This window comes from Rhinolophus hipposideros (genome assembly GCF_964194185.1).
Source record: "Rhinolophus hipposideros genome assembly, chromosome: 7".
Classification (NCBI taxonomy): Eukaryota; Metazoa; Chordata; class Mammalia; order Chiroptera; family Rhinolophidae; genus Rhinolophus; species Rhinolophus hipposideros.
Genome location: NC_138053.1, coordinates 76,500,788 through 76,513,867, shown reverse-complemented (window position 1 = coordinate 76,513,867; position 13,080 = coordinate 76,500,788). Strand labels below are relative to the sequence as shown.

General features: G+C 44.3%; 1 protein-coding gene across 4 annotated transcripts in view; it reads right to left on the bottom strand.

The window, feature by feature from the left end:
• Window positions 1-11,144: 11,144 nt before the first annotated feature.
• Window positions 11,145-13,080, bottom strand: part of CPLANE1 (ciliogenesis and planar polarity effector complex subunit 1) — a 98,505-nt gene continuing 96,569 nt past the window's right edge. For all 4 annotated transcript variants that reach the window (XM_081053900.1, XM_081053902.1, XM_081053901.1 and 1 more), the window contains 2 exons: window positions 12,016-12,194; window positions 11,145-11,629 (listed from right to left, as the gene is read on the bottom strand). In XM_081053900.1, the coding sequence (XP_080910026.1) occupies window positions 11,456-11,629; window positions 12,016-12,194 (353 nt within the window). In that variant the 3' untranslated portion in view covers window positions 11,145-11,455. The remainder of the gene's footprint in view (window positions 11,630-12,015; window positions 12,195-13,080) is intronic.

Below are 13,080 nucleotides of genomic sequence, written 5' to 3'. Positions count from 1 at the left end.
CTTTAGTTCTATAAAAACATTTCCTCTATTTCCTGCATGACCTGTTTTCTCTATTATTTTGCCCATTTAATTTGAATTTTCTTTTTTTCATGATGCGGGCTTTCCCCATGTGTCCAGTGATGCTTAACTGTCCATTCTGGTTTTAGAACAAGCTACTAAAAATTTTATTGAAGCTCAGAGTGTCTGTGTGGATTTCATCTGTTGGGCTCCACTGCAGGGCAGTGATCAGCAAGCTTTTTCAGTAAAGGTGCAAAAAGTAAGTATTTCAGTCTTTGCAAGTCATGATCTATGTAGCAACTATGCAACTAGATCGTATATAAAGGGATGGGGAGGTTGTGTTTCAGTAAAACTTTATTTGCAAGAACAAGAGCGGGCCAGATCTGCTGACTTCTGCTCTAAGGTGATCAGAGGCAGCTGGAGTCCTGCCTGGGGCAGAGCTGCTGGGAGTTCTCTGTACAAGGTTTGCAGAGATGAGGACTTGCCACTGTTCTACCCACCCATGGTTATCTCACCCTGCCCCTTTGTGTGCTTCTTAGCTCTGAATCTTAAGTTTACTATTCGGCACTATCCTCTGACAGAAATGATATTATGGCTTCCTCTACCCTCGTACACCTATTGCTGCTACCACTCTCATCCAGTAATATCTCCTCACCAATTCTCTGTATTTGTCTTCAATGGTACATTTTAATATTCCTCTATTACCCCTTCACTCAGGTCTTAAGACAGAGAAGCAATAATTTATCAATATACTATTTATCTAGGAACCATTTCGAAATACTTAAGACTGAGGTGATTTTAATTAGTTTGTTTTTGTAGTTACTGGCTTTGAATATTTTATTTTTTATTTTTTTAAATTAAAGTTTATTGGGGTAACATTTGTTAGTAAAATTACATAGATTTCAGGTGTACAATTCTGTATTACATCATCTATAAATCCCATTGTGTGTTCACCACCCAGAGTCAGTTCTCCTTCCATCACCATATATTTGGTCCCCCTTACCCTCATCTCCCACCCCCCACTCTCCTTACCCTCTGGTAACCACTAAATTATTGTCTGTGTCTATGAGTTTTTGTTTCTCATTTGTGTCTTGTTCTTTTGTTGTTTTTGGTTCATATACGACATATCAGTGAAATCATATGGTTCTCTGCTTTTTCTGTCTGATTTATTTCGCTTAACATGATAATCTCAAGATCCATCCATGTTGTCACAAATGGTCCTATTTCATCTTTTCTTACCGCCGAATAGTATTCCATTGTGTATATATACCACAACTTCTTTATCCATTCATCTATCGATGAATTGTTGTTTCCATGTCTTGGCCACTGTAAATAGGCTTTGAATATTTTAAATACTTCTCTTCAAATTAGTATCATTGTTTTTTTAAAAATCCAATATAAAAAATTCACTTCAGCTAGGCCACTCCTGCCATAGAAATTGGCCCCAGGCCCACAGGTATAGGAACAGGCTGGGCCATTCATTCCCAACTTGCAAACCAACCTTAACAGGGTGTTTTTCTCTCAGGTGTTCCCTAGATTCAATAGTTTTATGAAAATAAGAGCATTAGTTTCCCTCAAGTTCTCTTTAAGGGTATGAGGCCACAGCCCAGATGCTGAACACACCCGAATGGTCCGAGTATAAGCAATGCTTAGAGGAAAGTGGAGTTCTGGAGGGCTACCAAAGCGACTTCTGCACAATTATCAAGTGCGTTTCCTTGCTCCTATTTCCTCAGCAAGGTCCAAGGTTTGATTTCTTGCAGAAAAGGTAAGCGGGACACAAAGCATGGTACATAATAATTATTTGAATTATTGAAATGGAAAATGCTATGAGCTATACTGGTTTGTCATTAGTTCATCAAACATTTATTGACTATATACTATAGGCTAAAAGCAGTGGGTACCAAAGTGAGAAAGTAAGTAAAGCTGAAGTCAGTGTTTTTAAACCACGTCGACGGACAAAACTTAGCAGCTTCCTTTGCTGACGGATTCCAAACTCACCCAGAATAAAGAGAACAGGTGTGCTTTTGGTTTAGTGATAAACTATACTACATTTTGTATATTTTCTAATAAAAATGTGAGCAAAGTAAGGTTCAATTTTGAGAAATTGGGGAACCCATTTGATAGTTGGTGGTGTTCCTGAGCACGGAAGTGCTTAAAATCTATATGGAAACTACATCTTTTAATCCACGTGTGGAGGGCATGAAGTCTGGGTCCTTATAAGTAGAAGGGTCTGAAACACATTCATTTGGATATTTCCTCTGCGTTCAGACACGCGAGGCAAAATCATCATATTGCATTTTTTTGAATACTGAGAACGTATTCAAGCGAGACGCAAAGGCTGCCTCTGCTGATATTCTCTGCCCTCCTTCATTTCTTATTTTCAGGTTTGTAGTATGGGTGTATAGCTCACTGAGAGTAACTGAAGACATCTTCAAGCTATGACAGAGTAACTGGTGTACCTGACTTACCCATAAAGTTGGACAAAATAGTATATGTGAGGCAACTGCTTTTAGACACTGGACGACGTGCTGCACAAGATGGTGCCATCCTGAGAAGGACGGCTCGTGAGGTGAGTCTCATGAACACCTAGCTGTCTGCTCAAGGTTATTTTCCTGTCTCTGGCATAGTGAGCGAGAGCCCAAGCAGACCCCGGTGGTCCCACGGAGCTGAGGCCACGAAGATCAGAGTTGAGGGTAGTAACTGGCTGGAATCTGCACAGTAGGGCAAAAAGAAAAGGAAGCTGTAGAGAGAGGATCCCCAGATGTCTGTATGGGGGTTCCCTGTCGGTCCTTGGACGACAGCTGAGCGGCTCGTATTCAGTGCAGGAGGGCATGAGCCCTACCAGAAAGCAGTTACTACAAGGTTGACAGACAGCAGATACTAGAGGTTAGCGTTCTGGGAATGTTCCAGGCCCAGCCCAGCTCGAATGGAGAGATCTTGTTAACACCTCCTTAGCGCTCCAGGCATCCAGTTCCGACACCAGAAAGGTCCATCCGAGAAGTAAACACCTTGCTTGAGAATAAGGCTACAAACAATACCCTTCAAAGATGAGGGTGAAATAAAGATATAGTTTGGTCAATGAAATCTGAGAGAATTAATTGCTGGAAGATCTGCACTATCAGAAATGCTGATGACCTTCAGGCTGAAGAGAAATATTAGATAGAAATTTGGGTTTACAAGAAGAAATGAAAAAGTACTAGAAATGATAATATCCTTAAAAGACAGTGGAATGTTTAAATCAGGAGTGGGCAGGTAAGAAACTACACTATTGTAAAACCAGTTTATTTGTGAAGTGAGGGTGAAAGGTGAAGTGCAAAGTAGTATAATATTACAGTTTGATAAGTGAGGGGTTCATCTTGTTAGCACAAAAGCAGCAGTTCTCAAACTTTTTGTTCTCTTTATACTCATAAAATTATTGAGGACCCTGAAAAATGTTTGTGTGGGTATATCTGTCAATATTTATCACGTTATAAATTAAAACTGAAAAAAATGTTTAAATATTTATTATTTTAAATTACGACCCCTTTCATGTTAACATATAACATGTTTTAATAACAGTAACTATTTTCCAAAAAATTAGTGAAAAGAGTAGCATTGTTTTACAGTTTTACAAATCTCTTTAATGTTTGAGAAGATAGTTTAATTCTCATACCTGCTTGTGCATTCCACATGTTGCATATGTTGTTTCGGTCAAAGTATATGAAAAAAATCTGGCCTTACAGAGGTGTGGAGTTGGAAAAGAAAGAATACTGAATAGTCTTTTCAGATAATAGCATTCTTTGATACTATACTAAAAAATGGCAAATGGGTGAAGGTATTTAGTTTCTTCTCATAAAAATTATGTCCAAAATTATGTCACTATTTGGGTGTAGTACCAGAAACTATCCAGGTCTCTAGTACCATGTTATTGGTTTTTTAAAAAATAATTTAAAATTTTTTTCAATTACAGTTGGCATACAATATTATATTAGTTTCAGATGTACAGCATAGTGGTTAGACATTTATGTAACTTATGAAGTGATCTCCCCAATAAGTCTAGTACACACCTGATGCCATACATAGTTATTACAACATTATTCACTATATTCTCTATACTGTACATCCCCGTGACTTTTGTAACTGCCAATTTGTACTTCTTAATCCCTTCACCTTTTTCATCCAACCCCCCCAACCCCCTCTCATCTGTCAACCATCAATTTGTTCTCTGTATCTATGAGTTTGTTTCTGTTTTGTTTGTTCAATTATTTTGTTTTTTAGATTCCACATGTAAGTGAAACCATATGGTATTTATTCTTCTCTGTCTTATTTCATTTAGCATAATACCCACTATTTAGGTCCATTCATGTTGTCGCAAACAGTAAGATTTCATCCTTTTTATGGCAGAGTAATATCGCAGTGTATGTTATGTACCATCTCTTCTTTATCCAATCATCTATTTATGGACACTTAAGTTGCTTCCATATCTTGACTATTGTAAGTAATGCTGCAGTGAACATGAGGATGCATCGATCTTTTTGAATTAGCATTTTGGATTTCCCCGAATAAATGCTGGGTCATATGGTAGTTCTCTTTTAAAAGTTTTGAGGAACCTCCATATTGTTTTCCATAGTGGCTGCACCAATTTGCAATCCCAACAAAAGTGCACAAGGGCTCCCTTTTCTCCACATTCTCACCAACACTTTGTTGATTTTTTGATAGTAACCATTCTGACAGGTGTGAAGTGATGTCTCATTGTGGTTTTAATTTGCATTTTTCTGGTTAGTGACATTGAGCATCTTTTCATATGTCTATTGGCCATGTGTATGTCCTCTTTGGAGAAATGTCTATCCAGGTCCTCTTTTTTTTTTTTTTCTTCCAGAAAAGGGTACTTTTTTAATTCAATTAGGAAACCAGAGGGAGGGGCCCAGGCTGGGACAAATAATGGCTACCTCCTCCCCAGCAGAACAGGGGGAGAAGGCAGCCCCCCACACACCCAACCCACACACCCCCTGCTCACTCTGCTGCAGCATCCTAGGGGCAGGGCCCCACCCTCCCTGGGACTGGGGTGGTCGGTCACCCAGCCCGCTCTGCCCCAGCCTCCTTCCCCTAAGAGCATCTTGGAGGAGGGGAGAGTGGACAGAACGGGCGGAAATGAGGATGAACATTTGGCGCTGCTAGCAGCAGCAATGACAGATGTCTAAGAATGAAACGTTGAACAAAAAACACAACTGTCCAGAGGTAGTTTGTGAACAGAGGAAAGATGGAACCAGAGCCTTGGGGTGCGGGGAGGCGCGGGGGGTGGGAGGAGGCAAGGCTAGCTCCTTGTTAGTGCCCCATGTGAGGAGAGGGCAACCTTGAGGCCTAGAGTGAAAGCAGAGGGGGTAGGGGCTCAAACCCCTCCATCCTGTGCCACTAGGGACCGTCCAACCTGGTGCAGGGACTGGGCAAGGTGGGGAAGGAAGAGCAGGGTGTGAGCCGCACCTGTGAGACACAGGTTGGTTGGGAGCATCTTGGCCACACCTGCTGCTGCCGCCAGTCCAGGGGGGCGGGCCCTATTAAGGCCAGGGGAGCCCTCCCAGGCCCCTTAATGGGAAGCCAGAGGGAAGAGTAGGGGAGAAGGATCCCCAAACCGGGAGCCCCGTCAGCCATGTCCCGACCGCGGAAGGAGTGGGGACGCAGGGGGACAGCGCGCCGCTAAGTGGGCAGTGAGCTCTGTCAGGAGGGCGAGTGTGTGCTCGTGGGTGAGGGGCTGCAGGGAACCGGGGCCAAAGGAAAACTCCCCACTCAGGCCACCAGGGCCCTGCCGCGGCCGCGGGCGTGCTGTGTGTGTGGTGGTGAGGACGCAGGTGGGTGGCGGACGAGTGGGCCTGCGGCAGGGGCGGGGCGTGGGAGCGGCGGCGTCCGTCCCAGAAGGAAACTGCTCCTGGGGAGGACGCAGGTGGCACTCCTCTGAGGACTCCTGCGGGACGCCCTCTTCCTCCGCCAGTGTTTTGGGCCTGCCGCTTGGTTTCTTCCCTGGCGTGTTGGTCGTTTTCCGGGTCTTGGCAGCACCTTGGTTTTGCTCCCCTTTGCTCGCCCCCCCCATGTCCCTTAGGTGTGGGCACTTCGAGGCTGCGTGGCCTGCGGCGCCCTCGCTCCTCAGTGCCGTCCTTTTCCTGCTTAGAGGCCAAGGGCTGGCGGGAGTGGCGCCCCTCTCGCTCATCTTCCCCTCTCCGCGGGGCAGGCGGAGGCGCCGTGGCCGGGAGGCCCCGCGTGGCTCCGCCGTGGGCGCTGCCTTCTCGGCGCCGCGCCACACCCGCCCTCTGCCCACTTTTAATCTGGTTGGTTTTGTGGTTTTGTGATGTTTTTCGTTTCAGGCGTATAAACGCATTGTTCTTTTTGTTGTTAAATTCTGAGTTCCTTACATATTTTGGATATTAACCCCTTATTGGATGTATCACTGGCAAATACATTTTCCCATTCAGTAGGTTCTTTTCATTTTGTTGTGATCATTTCCTTTACTGTGCGAAACCTTTTCAGTTTGATGTAGTCCCATTTGTTTATTTTTGGTTTTTGTTCCCTTGCCCAAGGAGACATATCCAAAAAAAATATTATTCAGAGCAATGTCAGAGAGATTACCATGTTGTCTTCTAGGAGTATTAATGGTTTCGAGTTTTACATTTAAGTCTTTAATCCATTTTAAGTTTGCTCTTGCGTATGGTATAAGAAAGTGGCCTAGTTTCATTCTTTTGCATGTATCTGTCCAGTTTTCCCAACACTCCTTATTGCAGAAACTGCCTTTACTCCATTTGGGTCTTTTTTTAAATTGAATCCATTCAACCACCCTATGTCTTTTGATTGGAGCGTTTAGTCCATTTACATTTAAAGTAGTTACTGTTTGGTATGTAGTTGTTGCCATGCTATTGTTTTCTGATTGTTTTTTATAGTATTTCTCTGTTCCTTTCTTATTCTCTTTCATGTTCATGACTTTCCATTGTGTTATGTTTGGATTCCTTTCTCTTTATTTCTTGTATATATCTTACAGATTTTTGGTTTGTGGTAACTATATGCTTCATATATAAGAAGCTATTTTTATAGCTGTCTATTTATTTATTTATTTATTTATTCATTAGTTTCAGGTGTACAAGACAAGGTAATACTTAGACGTTCATCATTTATATCCCTCACACTGTGAACCCCCCTCCCCCCATCCACTATCCCTCCGACCTCACACTGAGCCATCACATTATATATATATAAAATTATAGTTGGCATTCATTAATGTTTAGCTTCTGGTGTACAATGCCATGATCAGGCATCCACAGTATCCCTGAGGTGGTCTCCCAAATAGGACACATGTCCATCGGATACCCAACAAAATCTTTACAACATTATTGAATACCTTCCCCAAATTAATTTTCAAAAAACCCTGAGGCCATCTTGTGGTTACCAGCTGCTTCCAAATCCCTTCACCTTTCCCCTTATCCCCAACCCCCCCACACCCATCTAACAACTCTCGGTTTTTTCTCTGCGTCCCCAAAACTGTCTCTGATTAGTTCATTCGCATAGTCTTTTCTTTAGATTCCACATATAAGTGAGATCATATGGTACTTGTCTTTCTCTTTCTGACTTATTTCACTTAACATAATGTTCTCTAGATCCATCCATGTTGCTGCAAATGATAAGATTTCTTTCTTCTTTATGGCTGCGTAATACTCCATTGTATAAATGTACCACAGCTTCTTAATCCAGTCATCTACCGATGGGCATTTCGGTTGTTTCCATATCTTGGCTATTGTGTAAAATGCTGCAATAAACATAGGAGTGCATACAGATTTTTGAATTGGAGTTTTGGATTTCTCCGGGTAGATGCCTAGGAGTGGAATTACTGGATCATAGGGTAGTTCCATTTTCAGATTCCTGAGATACCTCCATACTGTTTTCCATAGTGGCTGCACTAATCTGCAGTCCCACCAACAGTGCACTAGCGTTCCCTTTTCTCCACATCCGCGCCAGCATTTGTTGTTTGTTGATTTATTGATGATAGCCATTTTGACTGGAGTGAGGTGGTATCTCATTGTGGTTTTTATTTGCATTTCTCTGATGGTTAGTGAGGTTGAGCATTTCTTCATATGTCTTCTTAGCTGTCTATTTTAAGTTGATGGTTGCTCAAGTTTAAACACACTCTAAAATTACTACACTTTTCCTCCTCCATATTTGTTTTTGTCATTGTATTTTAGGGTGTGTGTTTGTGTGTATCCCTTAATTTATTGTTGTAATTATACATGATGTTCCTACTTTTGTCTTTTAACCTTTGTGCTAGTGTTATAGTTGTTTTATCCCCAGCTTTTGTTATGAATTTGTCTTTGTCAATGAGAATTTTTATCTTTCCTGTATTTTCTTATTCATGTTTTTGATCTTTTCTTCTTAAAGAAGTCTCTTTAGCATTCCTTGTAATACTGGGTGGGTGTTGAGGAACTCCTTTAGCATTTTCTTGTCTGGGAAGCTCTTTATCTGTCCTTCAATTCTGAATGCTAGCTTTGCTGGGTAGAGTCATCTTGTTTTTTAGGTCTTTACCTTTCATCACTTTGAATATTTTGTGCCAATTCCTTTGGCCTGCAGTTTCTGCTGAGAAATAAGCTGCCAATCTAGGGGAACTGCCTTGTAGATAACTAACTGCTCTCTCTTGCTGCTTTTAAGAGTCTCTTTGTCTTTAATCTTTGGCATTTTAATTATGATGTGTCTTGGTTTTGGCCTCTTTGGGTTCATCTTGTTTGGGACTCTCTGAGCTTCCTGGGCTTGTATATCTATTTCCTTCACCAGGTTAGGGAAGTTTTCTGTCATTATTTCTTCAAATATGTTTTTAATTCCTTGTTCTCTCTTCTCTTTCTGGTTCCCCTATGATGCAAATGTTGGTATGCTTGATGTTGTCCCGGAGGCCCCTTAAAGTCTCATTTTTTAAAATTCTTTTTTCTTTTTGCTGTTCCAGTTGGGTATTTTCTGCTACCTTGTGTTCCATATCGCTGATTCAATCCTCTGCTTCATCTAATCTGTTGATTCCCTCTAATGTGTTCTTCAGTTAAGTTTATTCTTTATTTCTGACTAGTTTTGTTTTTTATCTTCATTTTTGTGTTTCCTATCTCGTTGTTGAAGTTCTGAATTCATGTATTTTTCCCCTAGGTTCATTGAGCATCCTTATGACCAGTGTTTTGAAATCTGCATCTGGTGGAATGCTTGTCTCCGTTTTGTTTGTTCTTTTTCTGGAGTTTTCTCCTGTTCTTTCATTGGGGACATGTTCCTTTGTCTCATTTCGGCTGACTCTATGTTTCTACGTAGTAGGTAGATCTGCTGTATCTCTTGGTCTTGGAAGAGTGGCCTTATGTAGTAGGTGACCTGTGGGGCAGTGGCACAGTCTCCCTGGTCACCAGATCCAGGTGCTCCAGAGGTGTCCCTTGTGTGGGTTGTATGTGCCCTCCTCTTGCAGTTTAACCTTGATTGCTATTAGCATGTCAGGAGGTGGGATTGACCCTCAAGCTGACTGGCTATGAGGACTGATTGTGACTACACTGGACAAGCTAATGTGCAGGGGCTGACCCCACGGAATAGGAGTCTCTTTAGTGGGCTCTAGTGCCAGCCTCCCTTTGGGTGTGTGGTTTGTGGGTGGTGCTCTGGTGTGGTCTGAAGGTGGCCACCAGGTGTGTTGGTTCTGGAGCCTCTTTGGAGGGGCTCTGGTGCAGGTCAAGGTCAGCCACCACTTGTGCCTGGCTCGGGGTCATCTGGTAGGAACTACAGAGTGATTTGCACTTGGTTGCCACTTGTACTGGGCGTACAGGCCATTGGAAGAGGTTATTCTGTGAACCAAGGTTGGCTGCCACTAGTGCCTGGCTTGGAACCCTTTGGTGGGCACCATGATGTGAGCTGAGGTCAGCTGCTATTTGTGCCATGTTTGTTTCCACATAGAGGCTATGTCCCAAGCCAAGACTAGCCACTGCTTATGCCGGCTTGGGGCTACCTGATGGGAATTACAGTGCAAACTGAGATCGGTCGCTGCTTGTACCAGGTTTGGAGTAGGTTAGCAACAGGTATGCGGCACACTGAGAGCAGCCGCTGCTTGTTTAGTGTTCGTGGACCTTTTGAGATTTTAGGAAAGTTCGCAGTGCCAGCTGAGACAGGCTACTTGTATGGAAGAGCCACTGGAAGGGGTTTGGACAGGTGCATGAGTTGCGTGGGTAGGATCGCAGCGAATCACCAGGACGGGATGGAACCACCAGGCTGGGCTGGTGGGGTGGTGGGTGAAAGGAACAGTGGTGCCAGCCAGCACTTCCATCCCTGTAGATGGCTGTTTTGCCCCTCCAGGCCTCACCCTTAAAGCTAGTAAATTTAATTCTTCCCCATGTGTTCCTTGTGCTTTCTGAGCTGCTGTCTCTGTGCTGGAGCCGAGTGAGTGAGTCTGTGTGTGGGCCCTTTATTCCTGCAGCTCTTAGGTCTCCAGCAGCCCTCCATCTCACACAGATGCAATCCCTGCTGGTTTCCACAGCCAGATGTAGTGGGGACTCCTTTCCCAGGCACAGGAGACCAGGGCTGGGTCCCTTTACTCCTTAGGGGGACCTCCAACCCCAAGATTTCCCTCCCAATTTAATCGCCACACTGTGGGTGTGGGACCTGCCCATTCTGCCTCTCCTACCACTGTCTATGTAGCTGCTGCTTTATATCCTTATTATAAGGCTTCTGATTATCTAGTCTTCAGGTGGTTCTCAGTGAAGGCTGTTTTGTAATTTAGTTGTAATTTTGATATGGTTACGGGACTAGGCAGTCGAGCAGTGTTTACCGGCTCCACCACCTTGACTGGAAGTCCTTTGGCACCATGGTTTTTACAAAGTTAACATGAGCCTTCTGAAGCCAGGAGTCATATTCCCTTTCTTTTCCACCTACAGCATCCATCCCTGGTTCTTCTGTAGCTTTTCGGGTTACAGGGCCGAGGACAGAAGATCTGGCCTCCATGAAACTTTTCTTAGGAGCTCAGGATTGGTGAAAGGTGCTTGGTACGCCTAGACTAAGCCAGGGGAATTTGGGGATATGTTTTAAAATGGAGTTCATTATTCAGTGTCTCAGGTAAGACTGATTTTCTTTCTTTTTCCTATCAGGTTAACCCACAGAAAGTTTTTCCTCAAACTCAAGGAGTACTCAAGGAAGAGGCAAGACTGAAGAGTTTTATTGAAAGGTACAATTTATTTTTTCATCATTTAAAAAATTATGCCTAAAGATAAGTCAAATGCAAAAACATATAACACATCTACTGTTAAACAACCCTTTCCCATGAAGGCAAAATTATCGAGAACTATTTCTTTTCCCTCTTGAAATGGCCAATCCAGGTAACAATATGGCTGCAGGTGGTTAGTTCACATTGCTTCTTTCACTGCTTCTCTCCCGTAAACTCACATCTTTCAGGACCACATCCCTGAGGTGCTGGCCTTGGCTTGGCACCAGTGACACTGAGGTCCTACAGGTCCAGGGCCCCGGGGATGGACGGGCTCCTGTCCTCCACGCTGGCGACCATGTCCTCAATGGCGTTCCAGTCCAGCCTGCTGAGGAGGCTGCCAGTGCTCTCAGACACGCTGTCTCGGCCACCCGCCCCGAGAGGAGCCTCAGGCTCGTCTTCAGTGGGTGACAAGTCCTGTCAAATTGAGACAGACAGGAAATGGTGAAGGAAATAGGAAGGGACACGGGGCTGTGGGTGCCCGGCCCTGAGCTGGGTCTCACCTGCCATATCTAGGTGCTGGCACCAGGTCTGAAGAGTGGACAGAATGGGTTTTTCTACCTGGAGGACAATGATCTGTTCTTACATTTGTGTGTGTGTGTGTTTTTAGTTAAAAGGAAAATTCTGAAAGAAAGTTACTGGAGTATTCAGCCAAAACTGGCGTTGCTTTGAATCACTATTCCAAACTGACCTAACAATCTCAGTATCTCTATGTTCCATCCCCCACCCCAGCCAAAGAACAAAACAAAACTGAAGAACCCAGAGGAATCACTAGGCAAACTGAAATCCGGAACAGCGCTTACCTGTAGTAGGGAACTGTGACTCTCGTGAAGAATCTTCTGGATCTCTGAAGGTAACATCCAGGGACTCACCACAGTCTCTTCTCTCTCGTACTCGATGCACACCTGCTGAGTTTGAGGTGCAAGCCCAGCACTTCCATGCTGTTTTGTATGCCGCAGTCTATGACACGGAGCAGGAGAGCCTTTCGAGGGAAAGGAACAAAGCACACATTGGGACAGATTCATTTATTGTGACTTATCATCAAATCCAAGGCAGTCACATTTTACGTAATATTTGAATCACAAGGTCTGGATAGAGTTCACTTTAGAGTTCTAACAATTCCTATTCTGTCAATGTGAGAGAAGGAAATTGAATTCTGGCCACCTCTTTTGATTTTAAAAGTAACGGTAATTAAACCCTAGGACAGGAGTCCAGGGAGGCGAGGCGACTGAACAGAACTGTGGAGAAGTCCCAGCTTCAAAGCTGGGGGAACGCTGTGGAAAGTCTCGTGGCGGCGTCCTGGGAGTGATGCTTTCGGCATCTTCCCTCCGGCTCCCTGCCTGCGATCGGCCTTTGGCACAGGCTTCAGGGTAAGTGCAGTGACGGCACATTAGGCCCTCTCCCTCCTTACTGAGGATCAGCATGTGTGGAAAAGAAACTTATCCCAGCCTGTGCCCAGAGGCAGCTTAGCAAATCCAACCTAACATACTTAATGTTCCAGAGCCAATCACAGCACGTCCTCTGCCCCTCACCAAGGTGACCTGGGGAAACACCCAAGACGTGGAGTATGACGGGAGGTAAACACAGGTCCCGACGAGCAGTCATGTGGCTCCCTGAAGAGGGGAACAAGAGGTAACCGAGTGGTGAAGTTTGGGGCAGCTGACCTTCTAAGCTCTACCAACCTCGTGTGCTGAAAGGTAAGGACCCCTCCCGGAAACAAGCACCCCGCACACAGCAGCGGCACACATTAGGCGCTTACTGTGGCCCACGGACTTCCCCGAGTGCAGGGCCTGGTCCTGTCCCCTACCTCATCTCCACCCGCCCTGCTGACAGCTCTCAGACCCGCAAGGCGAGCTGTACAGAGCAAA